The sequence below is a fragment of the Gorilla gorilla genome, chromosome 9 (assembly GCF_029281585.2).
Source record: "Gorilla gorilla gorilla isolate KB3781 chromosome 9, NHGRI_mGorGor1-v2.1_pri, whole genome shotgun sequence".
In the NCBI taxonomy this organism is placed as follows: domain Eukaryota; kingdom Metazoa; phylum Chordata; class Mammalia; order Primates; family Hominidae; genus Gorilla; species Gorilla gorilla.
In genome coordinates this window covers 6,822,943-6,840,677 of record NC_073233.2, presented here as the reverse complement: position 1 = coordinate 6,840,677, position 17,735 = coordinate 6,822,943, and the positions used below count along the sequence as shown (strand labels likewise).

At 63.9% G+C, this 17,735-nt stretch overlaps 1 protein-coding gene across 4 annotated transcripts; it reads right to left on the bottom strand.

Annotated features, from left to right (window-relative positions):
• Nucleotides 1-1,234: 1,234 nt before the first annotated feature.
• Nucleotides 1,235-13,618, bottom strand: B4GALNT4 (beta-1,4-N-acetyl-galactosaminyltransferase 4). 4 transcript variants are annotated; one of them, XM_055355690.2, is made up of 20 exons: nt 13,131-13,615; nt 10,931-11,034; nt 10,389-10,481; nt 10,197-10,292; nt 10,028-10,118; nt 9,853-9,953; nt 9,629-9,696; nt 9,317-9,395; nt 7,989-8,055; nt 7,743-7,877; nt 7,560-7,669; nt 7,336-7,436; nt 7,159-7,259; nt 6,183-7,089; nt 3,809-4,092; nt 3,488-3,641; nt 3,305-3,377; nt 3,062-3,215; nt 2,551-2,677; nt 1,235-1,673 (listed from the first exon to the last, which is right to left on the bottom strand). In XM_055355690.2, the coding sequence occupies exons 1-20, from the start codon at nt 13,279-13,281 to the stop codon at nt 1,550-1,552; spliced, it is 3,120 nt and encodes a 1,039-aa protein (XP_055211665.1). In that variant the 5' UTR covers nt 13,282-13,615; the 3' UTR covers nt 1,235-1,549. The 4 variants fall into 4 exon arrangements, 3 of the variants coding, with proteins under 3 accessions (XP_055211665.1, XP_055211666.1, XP_055211667.1); XM_055355692.2 differs by lacking the exon at nt 1,235-1,673 and adding an exon at nt 1,730-2,418 and having other exon boundaries at nt 13,131-13,616; XM_055355691.2 differs by lacking the exon at nt 10,197-10,292.
• Between the last annotated feature and the right edge of the window lie 4,117 nt (nt 13,619-17,735).

Sequence of the window (17,735 nt, the reverse complement as noted above, 5' to 3'; positions counted from 1 at the left end):
TTGCAGATGTGACTGAGTGAGGGACGTGATGGTTACGGTGGGTTTGCTGGGAGGGCCCAGTGTCATCGCAGGGGGCCTTATAAGAGAAGGCAGCAGGGTCAGAGTCACAGGAGGAGATGAGGGAGAGAGGGAGAGAGAGAGTGAGTGAGAGACGGGAAGAGGCCAAGCTGCTGAAATCCAGGTGGCCTTGAGAAGCTGGAGAAGGCACGGACGCAGACTCACACCTAAGTCTCCAGAAGGAACCAGCCCTGCTGACACCTTAATTTTAGCATTTTTTTTTTTTTCTGAGACAGGGCCTTGCTCTGTTTCCCAGGCTGGAGGGCAGTGATGCAACCACAGCTCACTGCAGCCCTGACCTCCCGGGCTCAGGTGATCCTCCTGCCTCAACCTTCCAAGTAGTTGGGACTACAGGTACACACCACCGTGTCTAGGGATCCGGCCGCTTCAGCCTCCCAAAGTACTGGGATTACAGGCGTGAGCCACTGTGCCGGGCTTAGTTCTAGGACTTTTTATCTCCAGAACTGTAAGATAATAATTTTTTTAAGCCACTACATTTGTGCCAATTCGCCACCGCAGCCACAGGGAACTCACACAATCACTCGCCGCCTGGCAGAGTACAGCCTCCCTCCCGTGACCCGGCCCAGGCCAGGACGGAGCTGGACCCACAGGCAGAGAGGAGACAAGGCAGGAGTGGGCTTCGACCAGCCTCTGAGTCTGTCCTTCTCTGGTGCCCTGCTGACCCTGACCTTGCGGGTTCCAAAGTCATACAGGCCCCCTGATTACGGCTTCACCGGCTTGAGTTGGGTTTCCGTTTCTGGCAACCCTGAGTTCTGCCTGATCACCCCCAACCCCAGCACACGACATGCCCCACCTGGGTGCAGCAGCTCCTCCACCCTAGAGGAGGCTGGGGTGGGACTGACACCCCGATTCTGTTTGCAGAATGAGGGGAACTGAGGTGGTGACTGCTCATTCCTCGCCCCAGTGTGGGAGGGCCCTGTGCTATCTATGTCTGTTATCAGCGGGCACAGACCCCATAGACACAGGGCGGGGGAAGTCGGAAGCCCCCTCCCCACAGGGCCCGGCACAGAACCTCACAGGCAGGAAGGGGAAAGTGGTCTTGGGGGTAGGAGAAGGAGGGGTCCGGAAGGGCTGCGGCTGGGAGTCAGGAGGTCGTGCTCAGGGTCCCCCAGGGGAGAGGACTCTACCTCTCAAGAGAACAGGCACAGAGGACAAGTCAGAACTAAAAAAAATATTTCATTTCATTCTGAATAAAAAACAGAACAGACAGAACTCTTGGAAATTCTGAAAACAATGTCATCGCTACAGCAAAATTTCACAGAAATCATCGCAGAGTGGGGACCAAGGCCAGGCCCTGACCCGCCGTGAAGGCTGCCTCTCCGGGGAGGGGCACGACGCAGGTGCCCAGTGGGCCAGATAGGGGCAGGCACAGGCAGTGGCTGTGCCCCTCTGACCAGCCGTGCCGGGTCTCTTGGGACCAAGCTCAAAGCCCAGCCCCCAGCAGCTGCCTCGGGACTCCCGCTGCCCGTCCTCAAGACGCCCCCGTGCGAGAGCCCTTCCTGCTGCGGACGCTCCACATGCCCCTCTTGGAGTGGTAGTGGTGATAGAAATTCCGCAGTCGGAGCCGCTCCACCTCCAGCCCTGCCTGCAGGACCCTGGGGCCGGGCACAGAGAGGTGGTCAGGACCCCGGGGCTGCGGACAGAGAGGTGGTCGGGACCCCGGGGCTGCGGACGGAGAGGTGGTCGGGACCCCGGGGCTGCGGACGGAGAGGTGGTCGGGACCCCGGGGCTGGGGACGGAGAGGTGGTCGGGACCCCGGGGCCCGGGGCGGAGAGGTGGTCGGGACCCCGGGGCTGCGGACGGAGAGGTGGTCGGGACCCCGGGGCCGGGGGCGGAGAGGTGGTCGGGACCCCGGGGCTGCGGACGGAGAGGTGGTCGGGACCCCGGGGCCGGGGGCGGAGAGGTGGTCGGGACCCCGGGGCTGCGGACGGAGAGGTGGTCGGGACCCCGGGGCCGGGGGCGGAGAGGTGGTCGGGACCCCGGGGCTGCGGACGGAGAGGTGGTCGGGACCCCGGGGCTGCGGACGGAGAGGTGGTCGGGACCCCGGGGCCGGGGGTGGAGAGGTGGTCGGGACCCCGGGGCCGGGGGCGGAGAGGTGGTCGGGACCCCCGGGCCGGGGGCGGAGAGGTGGTCGGGACCCTGGTCCAGGGGCTGGGGGTGTCAGGGCTGCCTCGAGCCTGCATGGCCCCAGGGGGATAATGAGGACTCAGGGCCACCCAGGGCCTATGGGATCGGGAGCAGAGCTGGTTCAGGGATGTCCCTGACCTTGCAGGACCCTGGGGGTGGGACAGGGTTTCAGAAGTGATGTGGGTGGAGGAGTCTCTCCGGGCCTACAGGATACTGGGAAGACGGGGAAGGGCAGAGTTCTCTCAGCATGTGGGCGCCGTGGGGGACATAAATCCCCCTTCCCCATTCAGAGGAGGAGGACGCAGGGGTCAGGGTGTCACCTCTGGGGGGTGGGGAGGTGGTCACCTGTCCAGGAGCTCCCAGTCTTCACCCCCCCACTGGTCTCGGAACTCCTCCGTGTTCATTCCTCCAACCCGGTCAAAGTCCGACTTGTAGATCCCAAAAAGGCCAAAGCCGTTCACCTCCCAGTAACCTGGGGCGGGAGGGTGAGGGGTGCTGCCCTTCAGACCAGGTCCTGCAAGGGTTCCCCCCCAGCAAAGCGCCGCTAGGAGACCTCGGGAGGGGTCAGGTGCCGGGTCCCATCACCACGGGGGCTTCCAGGAGTCGTCCGGTGGTACTGGGTCATGACCCTGGAGCGCGGTGCATAAACGCGGGATACCAGAGGAGGTTCCTGGGGCCCCTGGCATGGCCCTGGGTGTGCTGGTGCGGGGGGCGACTAGGGCTCTGGGCACTACGGGGAGCACTGATGGACTCCCAGGCCTCCCCTGGGGATTGAGAAAGGCCCCGGGTTCCTGGACTTTACCGCGGCGGTTGGTGGGAACCCTGGTATCACAGGGTGGGACGCTCGGGGCCTCACCGTGGGGGTCCCGGGGAGAGCTCCCGCAGCTCAGGCGCATGACCACGGGCGCGAAGGCCAGCCTGCCCTCCACGCAGTGCTTGCGGATGCCGTCCAGGATGTTGGGTGGGAAGTGGATGTGCAGGTCGCAGAGGAACACGATGCTGCTGGCGTCCTGGGGGGTGCGGGAGGTCTGAGCCCCGCCCTCCGCTCCTCCCCGGGCACGCCCCGTTTTGCTCCCCGACCCCCATGGGGCCCTCGGACCTCTACCGCGTCCACTCCCGCCTGCAGCCCGGCGGAGCGCTCGAAGTTCCCGGTTCGTCTCAGGTACTGGTACCTGGGGAGGGGGAGTCACAGGCACGATCTCTGGGGGTGGGGTCAGGAAAACCCACCTCCCGGGGAGGAAAGCTGCGCTGGGTCCGCCCAGGTGGAAGTAGGGGCCGTTACCGGGGCAGGTGCGCGGCGCGCAGGGCCCGCTCCACGTCCATATCCTCGCTCTCGAAATCCACCAGGACAACGCTGAAACGCGAGTCCCCGGTGCGCGCGTGCAGCGAAGCCATGTCCGCCAGGAACTGAGCCACCCACCGTGCCTGGTTTTTCACTGGAGGAGAAATGGGGGGGGGGGGGGCGCTGAGCCGACACTGACTCTACGGTGGGGCCTCCCAGCTCCGAAGAACTTCATCCCGGACACCCACACCCTTTCCTAGTCATTAGGGTCCGTGTTCCTTCCACGAGGTCTCCCGGACACCTCGAGCCCGCCCTGCGAACCTGGCACGATGAAGTGAACCATCACGTCCTGGCGCCAGGCCAGGCGCAGTGGCCGGCAGAGCTCCGGGCGGCCGTCGGGGCGCACGGAGGCGGCGGGAGCGGGCTCGGGACTTTCTCCGTCTGCATCCCCTACGCGGGCTCCCGGCAGCCGCAGGAAGACGTACTCGGACAGTCGCAGGCGGCCGCCCCCGCGCTCCTGCAGCTCCAGCTCCAGCAGGAAGCGACTCCCTCGCGCCGAGTCCCGGCGCTTCTCCACGTTCACGATGCGCAGAAGCGCGAAGCGCCTGCAAGGCTCTGTGGTCAGCCGGTATTGGGGCTTCCAGCCTGCACCGCGCCCGCAACCCTGGTCCGCCCTGGCCAGAGAAACTCAGCCGACTTGGAGTTGGCGGAGGCTGCGGGCTCCGCGGCACAGCTCCTGCCCCTCCAGGCAGGCCCAGCAGGCAGGTCCACCTTCCAGCCACCCCCTCCCGGGTCGGGGCAGGACTGGGGGCACACCAGCGAGCCCAGGCCCATCCTCACCTCCTCGCGGGCCTCCTGGCCACCACTCACGTCCCAGGTGACGTTTATGACATGCCCGCCTGTCCTGTTACCCCCTTGCTCAGAAACCTTCAGGAGTTAGCCACCGCCCATAGGACAAGGTTCCAAGGGGCTTTTGTGGCATTCTAGGACCTTAAGCAGTTTTGATTTTGTGGCCTTCAACCTTCCCCTCATACTGGGGTAGCAGACTCCTCCTCAGGCACAGCCACTGTCTCCTCTCCTTTGTCCTGAGGAGTCCCCTGCCTGGGATGTTTGCCCCAGTCCTCCCAGCCACTCCTCTTCCAGGCCCTGGGTCACCTCTTCTGAGAAGCCCCCAACCGTGCCTTCCCAACACCCCTTTCCCCCAGGCAGCAGTTCCGCTCCTGTCCTGATCCCTGAGTGGAGGAGGCTGCTTCAATGCTGGGAGCCCGTTCCTGGCCCCTTCCTCCTCATTTCGCTCGGCCAAGAACCTCAGTTTTCCTCCACTCTGCTCTCCTCATCTGGAGAAAACAGGACCCTGCCCTAGACGACGGTTTCTCTTCAGTCGGCCTCACGTCCTCCCTTGGCAGAGTCTGTGCCCTTCACTGGGGGACGCCCACCTGTGTGACAGCTGAGGGTCCGAGGCCTCCCTCCAACTCCTGTCCTTCCCCACCCCAAAGCCCTGAGTGTCAGGGACCTCCTGCCCCAAATGCTCTTGGTCTCTCTACACTGTTGCTCCTTGAGCCATACCCAGGTGGGCAATGGTGGGGCCACAACCATGATCTTCCCATGAGGCCCCCAAGGAATGACGAGCTGCTCTCAGGAAGCTTAGAGCCGGGGCAGGCGTGCCCTCTGAGCCACCTAGAATCCAGCATCCACCGCCCAGGGCTCCAGGGTGTCAGTCACCACCACCACCTTCCCTTCCCCTCCAGGCAGCGGCATACCTGTCTGCACCCAAACCGGTGGAATTCCTGCTCTGCTCGCAACCTTCCATCACGCACACAAGAAACAGTCGCATGCGGCTGTGCCTCCATCCTCTGCCCCTGCCTTTGCTCTGCTCGCAACCTTCCATCACACACACGAGAAACAGTCCTGGCCCTGTCTCCATCCTCTGCCCCTGCCTTTGCTCTGCTCACAACCTTCCATCACGCACAGGAGAAACAGTCCCGGTTCTGCCTCCATCCTCTGCCCCTGCCTCTGCGTGTCATCACTGTGCAACTCCTAACTCGCCTTCAAGGCTGGGCACAGCAGACACTGCCTCTTCTTAGAACTCCACAGGCCTCCCCAAGGCCAAATTAGACTCCCCACTCCTGCCCACCAGCCTGCAGGGAGGGCAGACAGCACTAGATTCCTGGGGCCTCAGGGAGACCAGAGGGGCCAATGGGGCAGAAGCCCTGCACCTTCCTCTGCAGTCAGGTCCTGACAGTCTGGGAACGCCCAGGGGCACTGCGAGGGGAGAGGAGGAGGGGCTCAGGGGTCTTGAGCTTTGCCCTAAGTGTCTCTGCCTGGCCCCGGAATGGGGCTGTCTGTGCCAGCAACTGGCTGCGACTGACGCTGACCTCTGCAGCTTGGACTCATCCCTGGGCCCAGGTCCAGGATGACAGAAGTGGGGTACACAGGTGCAAAGACGGGGCGCCAGCCCTGGGTGGGGCTCCAGGGAGGTCCCTGAGGCTGGACAAGTGCCCGGGCAGTCAGGACGCCAGGAAGGAAGGAGAGAAGCTGGGGCTTCCCTGGGGTGGGGCGTGGTGCCTCAGCCCCCAGGCCGGTACACCACTGGGCCCTGGGGAAGGTCTGAGGGGTCCACCAAGGCCAGGACCTCCTCTCCCCGGCTGTCCCTGCCTCCAAAACCGCCCTGGCGCGCGTTCGGCCGCCCCCATACCCGCCATGGCGCGCGTTCAGCCGCTCCATGTACTGGGCGGTCACGTCCACGGCCTCCGCCTCCGGCAGCTGCAGGTTTCCCGAAACGTTGCATCGCAGGTCGTTCCAGTCCGAGCGCAGCAGCTCGAAGTCCACGGCGCCCACGCTGAACGTGCGCTGCCAGTCGATGGCGTCCTCACGCCAGCGTCCGAGCGCCGGGCCCGCAGCCTCCTCGCTGTCCTCCGACGCGGCCTCGTCGCCGGGGGCCCCATCGTCCTCCCCTTCCTCCTCCTCTTCGCCCTCCCCGGGCAGCTGCGGCCCGGACACCTGGGACAAGCTCAGGAAGGAGGTCACGGGCCGCGCTTCGGAGGACAAGTTTGAGTCCACTGTGGGCGCCGCAGGTCCCAGCGTGCGCGCCTGGCCCTCCCGGCCCCCTTGGGTGGCCTGCGCCCGGGCTGGGGGCCTCGGCTGTGTGGCCTGGGGGCCGCCGGTCCTGCGGCCGTGGGGCCGGGGTGGGCGTGGGGGCGCACGCAGCTGCACTCTGGGCAGAGGCCTGGGGTGCAGGAAGACGCCAGGGAAGGGCGGCCAGGGCGCACGCGGCGCTGGGGCCCGGGGGGATGCCCGCTGTCCCGGCCGCACCCTGGTCACGTACACCTTTGGGGGCGGCTGCTCCACTGCAGGGCGCGGGGGCGGAGCTCGGCCCAAGAAGAGCGGCAAGGGGCGGGCGGCCCTGGCGGCCCAGCTCAGGGCCCGGGAGTGCCTGGGGGTCCCCTCGTCCCGGGCGCGGGGAGGGGTCGGCGGGGCGAGGGTGGCTCCGGGCTCGGCGGGGGCTGCTGGGGCGGGGGACTGGGGGCCGCTCCCGGGCGGGGCCGCCTCGGTGGGCTCCAGGCTGTCGAGCAGCTCCCCCTCGTCCTCGTCGTCCAGGAAGTCTGCGGGAAACGCGGGTTAGAAGCTCCCCGCGCAGGTGGGTGCGGGCCAGGGGCGCTGCGGACACTCACCGTCCGGGTTGAGGAAGAGGAAGGCTCGGCGCTGCACCTCGTCTTCTTCATCCTCATCCCCCTCCTCCTTGTCCATCTTCATGTATTTATAGAACCCAAACCTGGGGCGCGGCGGGGCATCAGAGCCGAGTCCCGCCCCGCCCGCCCCGCCCCGCACTAGCGCGGCCGCGCGCCCACCTCTCCAGATACAGCGGAGACTCGCGGTAGAAGCACTTGTTGTCCGTCTCCATGTGGGTGAGGCGAGTGTAGTCGTTGGGATAAACGAAGGACAGGTACACCTGGGGGGTGGGGGGGGGGGGGCGCAGGGCTCAGGGCGGGGACCTCCCGGGGCGGCCTCCCAAGGGGCTGGAGAAGGCTCCGCGGAGTCCCGGACGGGAGACGGGGTCTCCAGCCGCACTCACAAATTGCAGGCCCTGGTATCTGGCGATCGGGAAGTCCTTGACCACGTAGGTGGGGGCGTAGGCGCAGGGCTCCAGCACGTTCTCCAGGCTCGAAGATTCCATGCGTGGAGCTGCAGGAGGTGCGGTCACAGGGTGGCTGGGGCAGGCACCCCCGCCCTCGCCCCCGCGCGGGCCCCGTCTCACTGAGGAAAAAGGTATCCCTGGGATCTGGCCGCAGCATGTCTGCGCTGGTCTCCTCCTGCGGCGGACGCCCCCCCACGTGGCTGGCTGGAGACTGGGGGACGTGCGCCACGTGGTCCATCTTCAAGGCTGACTCATCTGGGGGCAGAAGAGTTCCAGGGAGTGCTCAGACCCCCTCCTCCACTCTTCCCACTCACACCCAGAGCCCATCCCGAGGAGCCCCACATCCCCAGAGGCGTCCGCTTGCACCTGTGTACAGGGAGATGTGAGCAGAGCTGATGACCTCGAACTTCAGGCCGGGCAGGAAAGCTCGCCACTGCGGGGCAGAGAGGGTGGGGGTCAGGGACAGGGCGGTGGCTGGGTCCAGGGAAGAAAGGGTCTACCCTGGCTCAGGGCTGGGGGACTAATAGGACCAATCCCTTAAAGGATGCAGGAGAGGAGATGGCAGAGGGGTCCGGGGCATTCCAAGAAGGGGAAGCAGGGAAGCTGGGGAAGGAAGCCCAGAAAGCTGAGGGACCCTGGGAGCAGGGCCAGACCCCACCATGCTCCCTTCCTCACCTTTCCTCCTCCCTCCCTTCCTCCTCCCATCCTTCTTTCCTCCCTCCCTCCCTCCCTTCCTCCTCCCTCCCTTCCTCCTCCCTCCCTTCCTCCTCCCTCCCTTCCTCCTCCCTCCCTTCCTCCTCCCTCCCTTCCTCCTCCCTCCCTTCCTCCCTCCCTCCCTGAGGCCCCCCCCCCCGCCCTCAGGTTAAGATTTCCAACCCCACCCAGTGAGGGGTCACTGCTGGCCCCCTAAGGGCCAGGCTGGATGCCCCCCCACTCTACCCCCACCAAGTTGGGGCTCCAGGGGCCATCTCAGGCCCTTCTGTTCCCACCTCATCCTGGGGCGTCCACAGACCACCCCAAACCCCTGTCTCCAGCCTGGGCCCTCTGCCCAGCTGAGCTGGGGTGAAACGTGCCCTCCACACACCAGACACAGGCACCATCGTGCTGCCCCCCACACCCACCAGGCTGCAGGCCCTCTGCCTTGCTGTATAACCCCTTCCCCCTTCCCCCATCCATCCCCACAGCCACCTCCCTGGGTTTGAGGACCAAAAGCCACAGTAAAAATCCTTCCCCCAGGCTCTCTCCGCTTTGTGGCCAGGGGTTTTTTCCTGGAATGCAAATCCAATGGCCTCATTCTCAGGACAAAGGCCTATCTGTCCAGAGTGCTGCTCAGGCCCCGCCTGATCTGGCCACCAGACCCCTCCTAGTCTCGAAGACCCGGTTCCTCTGCTGGGTCTGTTCCTTCGCTGTTCTTGTGGTGTGGAATTCATCCGCCGTACACCCCACCCCAAATTCTCTGCCCCCCACATCTCCCTACTGAAGGTCTCCAACCTCTCAAGACTCTACTCAAAGGTGACTCCTAGTGAAGCCTCACCGAGCCCCCCAGGAGGGCAGAGCAGACCCTCCTGACCTCAGGCCCATGGCCCTGACCATCTGCTTTGTCAACTTTGGGACAGGGACCCCATTGCGGTTGTCCTGCAGGGAGGTGGGGGGAGTGGAGTCTCCAGAAGCCCCGGGGGGAGGAAGGCACTCACGCCCACTTCCACGTGGTCTGAGCCGCGGTCGTCCTGCTTGTGCAGCAACTCAAAGTAGTACCTCCGGGAGGCCATGAGCCTGGGAACACGAGGAGCAAGGGTTGTGCCACGCAAAGGAAGCTCAAATAGTGGAGGCAGGGAAGGGGGCAGGTGGCTCCCACACCCCTCAGGGCTGGCCCTCAGGAGGATGGCAGCTTGGCCAGGCGGGTGCTCGTGCAGAGTGTGTGCAAGTGTGCATGGGATAAGGAGACAGCGCGTAGCCCCCTCCCACAAATACACAAGTGCGCGCACATGCACCCCACAGTCACTCACCGCCTGGGCTTGGACACCTGGGAGCTGAACTTGGTGAATTCTCCAGGCGCTGTCCACTCGGAGCCAGTCTGGGGGGTGATAGAGCAGGGGTGGTGGTGGTGGGGGGGTTCACTCTCTCCCTGGGGACACCAAACCCATCGGGTCCTCATTCCCAAGAGGCTGGTGGGCACAGGTGACTGCGCTGCAGGAGGCCCGGGAAGACACCAGGGCTGGGGTGGGGGTACCTTGCCCACAAAGGCCACAAGCTGGGCAGCAGCAGGGCTCTCGTCCAGACTCAGCCAGAACTCCGAGTTGTCGTCTGAGGCCACAGAAAACTGGACGTCTCCTAGTCCACAAGACTAGGCTCAGGGGGGTGGAGCCTCACGACACCCCTCCCCCGGGGCACCCTCACCCCCGTACCGTCCCTCGCCGGGTGGATGAAACCAAAAATACGGAGTCCATAGTTCTTCCACTTGGGGGACACGGCCAACTTCTTCACGGTGGTGCGTGTCTGGGGGGGCAGTGACTGTTGCTGTCGAAGCCCCCCGCGTGCCCTGCCCACCCGGCACCCCCCAACCCCGACACTCACGTGAGGGAACAGCGGGAAGTGCAGGTTCCTCCTCAGGTGGCCCACGGCGCCCCCACACCAGTCCTCAAACACGTGCAGGTTCACCTGCCCCTTGTACTGGGGATGGGGGGACCTTACCTTCTGCACGGCCCGCCGCCCCCCCCCCCAGCCCCCGCCCTGCCTCCCAGCCCATTACAGGCCGAGCTAGCTCACCTCCTCCCGCCATGGGGGTGTCTGATGGGTGAAGTTCAGTGGCAGCCTCCCAGCCCCCCTAGGAAACAGCATGTCTAGGTCCCGACCTTCGGGCTGCAGGAGAGAAAAGGCAACAGGGTCAGGGCTGGAAGGGCAGGGAGGAGGTCACACACACCAAGACAAACCTTCACAAAGACCCCTTCCAACGTGTATCCACACAGCCCTAAATGCCCGCGAGCCCCAGCCATGCAAACCCTGACCCATGGCACCCGGCACATACACTCAGACACCCTGGTCACTCTAGCCCAAGCAGGTGCTCGGCCACCCCACACACTGACCGGCTGGCACATTCATGCACCTGCTGCAGCCCCCAGACACAGAGCTCCAGACAGGATGGCTGGTGCTGGAGCTCACACAGACAAGCTGTGCCGTGCCCCACATGTCCTGTGTCTCATGCCCCCTGCTGCGTCCTCCAGAATGGACAGGTTCTCAAGACACCAACACACAAGTGGCTTCGGGGTCTCGTCTCCGTGCACACGTGTTCTCCCCAAGGCTCTGCTCACCGCTTGCTCCTCTTCACGGCTCTCACTGGAGTCCTCAGCCCTCTGTGTGGATGGCGCAGCGTGGACCCCCCGGCCGTCGGTCACACTGGTCAGCTTCTCACCATCTGCAGGTGGCAGGTGAGGCCTGTCTCGGGCCCAGGCTCTCTCCAAGGCCATTCTGCCTGCTGCTGGGTTCAGCTGGGCCAGGGACCCACATGGCCAGAGCAGGGCAGGGAGGCTGTGGTGTCTCTCGCTAAAGCCTCTCCTTCTCATCTGCTTCCTCTGCCACCAGATGCCCCTCCCCCCAGCGAGGCAACTTCTTCTACACCCCACCTCTGGTGGGGCAGCCCAGGCTGAGCCTTCCAGCAGGCTCTTCCCAACCTCCACAGGTGTGAGGGAGGAAAGCCGGGTGCGCCAGCTGGCGTGTGTAGGCACCCACATGCACCTCCATCTGGCCATTCTTGTTGAGTGGCTCTGCCTCCAGGAAGACCCCAGGACTGCCCTGTGCCCTGAGCACTTTCTCTGTGTGCTGGAGTGTTCCACGTCTGCCTCCCTTACCAGAACTGAGAACTCAGGGTTAGTGCCAGGGACTGTCTCTCCTGAAGGATTTGAGCTCTCAGAGTCTGGACTGAGGAACAGGCATGGATGCTGACACCCAGGCATGGCCCTGGAGCAGAGGGTGGCCCTGGATTGAGTGTCCTTGGGTAGGAGGACCAGGAGGGGCAGAATTGGGGTGAAGAGAAGCGTCCCTACAGATGCTCAGGTCCCAGGGCGTGGAACCCCCTGGGGCTGCAGTGGGGATGTCTAGGTCCTCAGCTTAGGGAGGTCCAGGAAGTGGAGAGGGCTGGGGTGCAGAGCTGGCCTGCCCAGGCTTGTGGGGAGGCAGTAGAGATGTCCACAGGCAGATCTGGGAAGGGTCCCCTGGGGCTCCCCTGACTTTGGCCCCAGGTCCCCCGACAGAACAGTCTGCTCACTCGCCCTCTCCCTGGGCAGCTGTTGGGCTCCTCTGGTCCTGGCCCTAGCCTCAGAGGTAGCAAGTGTACAGGTGCCCTGGGGCGGAGCTGGCTTAGCCTCAAGGGGTCCTTGGAAGAGGGGTCCCTATGCCTCCGCCCCCTCCTGGTTGGGCTTAGACCCCTGCGCTGCTCAGAAAACCACAGAGGAGCCTGCAGAGGGGGCTGGTTTTGTTCTGTGTCACTGGGCCAGCTGTGGATCCTGCCCCGTCTGCTGATAGCTGGGGTGGGGCTTTTTAGGGATTCAGCAGTATCGGGGGTCTCTTGAGGGTGTGGAAGCTGTGAGGTATGTGGGTTGGGACAAGCCCCAGACCCTTGGCCTCTGTGGGTCCAGGCGTCCCGGCACAGGAAGAGAAGACAGGGGCTTTGGCACGTGGAGTGGCCCAGGTGTCCCTAGCCAGTATCATTGTTCTGCCCCCTCAGGACACCTGGCTACCTGGAAAAGGCTCAGAGGCAGCCAGCTGGGGTCTCTCCTGGTCTGGGCATGGCACTAACCTCCCTCCTCCAGATGGGGCGTTCTGCCCCGCCTTCTCCCCCCACCCCACCGCCAGGCTTTCATCCGCGCCTTCCTGTCTGGAATGCTCTTTCCCCCAAAGGTGTATGTCAAAGATCACCATCTCCAGGAGGCCCTACCCCGGCTGGCTCACCGTGACCCCATCTGCTTTGTTTGTGGGTTGGGGTTGGGAGAGTTTGCGCCAGGCTCCCCAAGCTGGGCCCCATCCCTACGCATGGACCCCCACAACACTGGCACAGTTCACCGAGGGCGCCCCCGCCGGGAAGCGTCCCAGCTGCACCGGCCACTTCAGCAAGCCCCGGCCCGGGTCCCCAGCACACAGGGAAACTGAGGCCCTGCTAAGCGGGCAGGGGGTGGAGGCGAGGCCTGAGAAGGCCTCTTGGAAGCCTCAGCAGGGTCTAGGGGCAGAGACTTCCCCAGGAGCCCACCGTCAGCCCCTCACTACCGGATCCAGGCCAGATCCCAGAGTCAGGGACCCTCTCTGGGAGGGTCGCGCGCGTCACTGCCGACGTCATCGAGCGTCCGGGCCGAGCCGAACCGCGCCCCCTCCCCCCAAATCGCAGAGCGGAGAACAGCGGGCGGGGTCTCCGGGAGGGTCGGGCCCAGCCGAGACCCCCGTGCGGTGGGAGGCCCGGCCCGCTCCCCGGGGCCCCCGCCGCCCGCGCCCCCCGCGCCCCCCGCGCCCCCCGCTCCGTACCTCGCCCGTAGCCCAGGCGCTGGCGCAGCGCGCGTCCCTGGCGCACCAGGCCCAGGTGCACGTAGGTGAGCCACGCGGCGCAGCTCAGCAGCAGCAGCAGCAGCAGCAGCTTCATCTGCTTACGGATCTTCTTCACCGGGAGCCGCGGCATCGCGGCCGCCGCGCCCGCCCCAGGCCGCGCTCAGCGGCGCCGCTGCAGCCCCCGGCCCCCGCCCGCCCCGCGCCGCATCCCCGGCCCGCCCCGCCGCGCTCAGCGCCCGCGGCCCCGCATGGTCCTTTGTCCGCCGTGCGCGGCCGCCGGGTGCGGCCGCGACCCCCCCAGGCCGCCCTCGGCCGCGGGCCCGGGGTGGGCGGCGGGGGCGGCTCCTCGCGGTGCCCCCCGCCCGGCCGCTCCCGGCTCCGCGCTCCTGGGGCGGCGGCGGGACCGAACAGCATCCACTCCGCGGAGCTCCCACCGCGGATCGGGCCCCGGCCGCGCGCGCGGAACCAATCGGACCGAGCCAGGCCGCGGGGAGCCAATGGCGGCGCGCGGGGCGGGGTGCGGGGCGCGGGGAGGCGGGGCGGGGCGCGGGGTGCGGGGCGGAGGAGGCGGGGCGAGGGGAGGCAAGGCGGGGCGGAGGGTGCGGGGCGGAGGGTGCGGGGCGGAGGGTGCGGGGCGGGGGGTGAGGGGTGCGGGACGGACAGGGATGCGGGGCGCGGGATGCGGGGTGCGGGGCGCGGGGCGCGCGTCCACCTGGGCCACGGAGCGCGGGGGCGCGGCACACAGACGCGGGGCTGGGAAGCGCTGGGGCTCGGGGACCGTGGGGGGCGGCGGGGGATGGGCACAGCCTGACTGGGGGGCGGGGCAGCCTCCCGAGAACAGTGACCGAAGGACTGGAGCCACAAAACAAGGAGGAGGGAGGGGAGGGACCCGGGGTCCTGGGGGGCGGGGAATGGGGGTGGGGATGGGGGCGGGCGAGAGAGGCCGGGGGGGCCCCAAGCACCGGCTTCAGCCCAGGAGTGGGAGTCGTTGCGGGATCTCAGCCTGCAGGGCTGGGGCCGCAGGAGGCCGAGCCGTCTGGGCGGCAGGAGGGGCCCCAGCTGGTGGCCCCCGCCCCACCGAGCGCGGCCTGAGGCAGGTGACCGTGTCGTGCCTCTCACCGGGACCTTGTCCCACTTCGTGTCCTTTCTCACCTGGTCTGCACCAACCCCTGCCAGTCCCTCTGTCCCCCCAGTACTTCCCTTGTCCAGCTGCCAGCGTGACCCTACTCTTCTCTCTCTGTCTGCTCAGCTGTCTCTGGGTGTGTAGCAAACCACCCAGCTTCAGTGCTGTCCAACAGCAGCGTTCCTGTGTTCCTGTGTCCTGTGGGTCAGGAACTCAGGGCACTCGGGGACAGCTCCTCTCTGCTTCTCGAGGTGCTGGCCTCCGGTGGGAAGACGTGAGTGGTGGGGCCGGCTCCGCGGGACAGGCTGGAGCCATCCCGAGACTTCTGCCCCAAGCCAGTGCACCCTCGGCAGGAATGGCTGGGCTCACCCCGGGTGGTTGGCTAGAGCACCTGCAGGCTCAGCTGCCAGGGGCAGCCTCCCGGTCCAGCACACAGAGTGAAGCATCTTGGAGTCACCCCCCAGGTTTGCCACATGCCGCCACGGCCACCCAAGTTCGTGGGTTGTGGGGACGTGGACCCCACCTCACAATGGAAGATTGCCCAGAAGTTGCCTTCTTAAGACCTCAACTCCATCCCTCCTTCCCCTCCATCCTCCTCCCCTAACTTCTGAGCACAGAAGCAAGCTGGTTACATCCTGCTGTTCATACCGGCCCTTAAACAACACCCGGTCTCTCAAACCTTCCCCCACCCCATCAGCTCCTCATCTCCTGCCTCCTGCCGTCCACTTTTCATATTTCTGTTATCTGCGTATTCATTAAAATATAGTGCCCCGCCCCTTTTTGATACAGGTTCTCACTGTGTCTCTGAGGCTAGAGTGCAGTGGTGCAATCTCAGCTCACAGCAGCCTTGACCTCCTGGGCTCAAGCGATCCTCCCACTTCAGGTTTTTGAGGAGCTGGGACTACAGGCACATGCCACCATGCCAGACTAATTTTTTGTATGTTTTTTTAACAGATTCAGGGTCTCACCATGTGTCCCGGGCTGGCGTTGAACTCCTGGGCTCAAGCGATCCTCCCGCCTTGGCCTCCCAGAGTGCTGGGATTCCAGGCGTGAGCCACTGCGCCCGGCCGATGGTGCTCTTTTATGTGTCTCATTCTGTTTCTCCAAGCCCCATATTTTCTATGTGCATCTGTCTGGCTGTGCGTCTAATGCTTTCCCTCTTTCCACTGCATGGCACCCCATCCTAGGCACATTCATCCAGCCAGTGGACGCTACCTAGTATTCTAGTGTCCTGACGAGCCAGAGACTTAGGGGACACAGCAGTGAGCAAGACAGAAAAGGGCCCTCCTTTCATAGACGTTACATGCTACTAGGCAGGGACAGACCAGTGAACGTATAGTCACTTTGCCGGTGGTGAGTGACGTGAAGGAGATGAGATGGGTGATGGAGGGAGGCCGGCTCCAGCTCCAGAGTCGCTCTCTGGGGAGGCAATGGCTGGCCTGACCCGTAAACAGGTTCTTAGAAGGTAAGTGTTGGCAATGCCGGGAGAGACGTGTTTGGGACACTTGATGAGTCCACAGTCAGAGGGTGTCCTCTGTGGATCCAAAGCATAGTAGGTACAATTGAGGGGCGAGCTGGGATCTGCCGGACGCAGATGCTCCATATGCTACCACATCCGTCTCGGCCCCTTCTGGAGAAGAACGGCCACTGCCTCACTTCGGTGTGACCCAGCCACAGAGGAGAAGGTTCTGGGAAATGGGTCTCCAGCTTAGAATAAGAGAACAACCTGGCCGGGCACGGTGGCTCACGCCTGTAATCCCAGCACTTTGGGAGGCTGAGGCGGGCGGATCATGAGGTCAGGAGATCGAAACCATCCTGGCTAACATGGTGAAACCCTGTCTGTACTGAAAATACAAAAAATTAGCTGGGCGCGGTAGCTGGCACCTGTAGTCCCAGCTACTCGGGAGGCTGAGCCAGGAGAATGGCGTGAACCCGGGAGGCGGAGCTTGCAGTGAGCCAAGATCGCGCCACTGCACTCCAGCCTGGGCGACAGAGCGAGACTCGGTCTCAAAAAAAAAAAAGAGAGAACAACCTGGCAGGGTCCTCCTCTTGACAACTCAGCACACACGCACACTTCTTTTAAAAAACACATTTAACTTCCAAATAAAGCAAAAAACAAAGTCATGCTTCTACGTAACATGATGCAAATATTCCAACCAGAAGGGACTGAACAAAAGGTTCGTGTCACGTTATCCACATTTGAGAAGACGATCCTCGTTCTTCTAGTTTCTCTAACAGCGTTTAACACTTGACACTGCAAAGTGCATGTTGGGGGTTGGATGACACAAATACTGAGATGAAATGTAAAGTTAACTGTTGTTAACGCATTTTATGCAGCTAGGAGGGCAATGGAAGAGGAGAAAAGCAGGAAGAACGGATAATGTCAGTACAAGTGTGACTTGTGTGAGGATAAGAAGTACTCACTTCTACGGTCACCAGGTCGTGGCTGGTACAGTCTTTATGGCCACGCTCTTCCGTCACTCCTGCGTGGTCCCTTTGCCCTCTGCAAGCACCTCTGCTGGTCGTGGTTCACTGCCTGGTGAGGTGACCCAAACGTTCCTTCCCAAAAGGCCTATGCCGTTAGCAGTTTTGCCTTATGGGGTGGTTCTGGTTTTCCAGTGGTGTTTTCTACAAGGCTTAGGGGAGCTACGTGATATTACAGACGATCTCCTGCCTCCCAAATTTCTCCTCCTTAGCCGCATTCTGTGATCGGGTTCCAAGTTCCCCTTGTTGGGCTCAGTCAACCGGACCAGCACAGGGACCCTCTTCTTTGTTGACCCCCTGGTGTGAGGAACCGGCATCCAGGTGGGCAGTCTCAGCTTACTGCGTAACGTGTCCCCTGGTGGAAACACTCCAGGGCTTTCCCAGGACCGAGGGGATTCCTAGGACATGGAACTTTCCGTTTTAAACCTGGGAAAGTTGGCCAGGCGCGGTGGCTCACACCTGTAATCTCAGCACTTTGGGAGGCCGAGGCAGGCAGATCACCTGAGGTTGGGAGTTTGAGACCAGCCTGACCAACATGGAGAAACCCCGTCTCTACTAAAAATAAAAAATTAGCTGGGCATGGTGGTGCATGCCTGCAATCCCAGCTACTAGGAAGGCTGAGGCAGGAGAATTGCTTGAACCCAGGAGGCGGAGGTTGTGGTGAGCCGAGATTGTGCCATTGCACTCCAGCCTGGGCAACAAGAGCAAAACTGCGCCTAAAAAAATAAAAAATAAAAAAATAAAAATAAGCCCGGCAAAGTCTTAAGCAAACTGGGATGAGTTGGTCCCTGGGAATCTGAGGCCTCTAGAGCAACAGCGTGCAACACTGCAGGGGCAAAACTTTCACTTGTGGCTCACTGGGGATTCACGACAACGGGAAGAAGTTGGGGTTTCCACTCCTCCACGCCTGGACCAGTGAGCCCCGGCTTTGGGAAAAGCCAGAGATTAAGTGCTGATTCAGTGGATCCGCTGCGTCC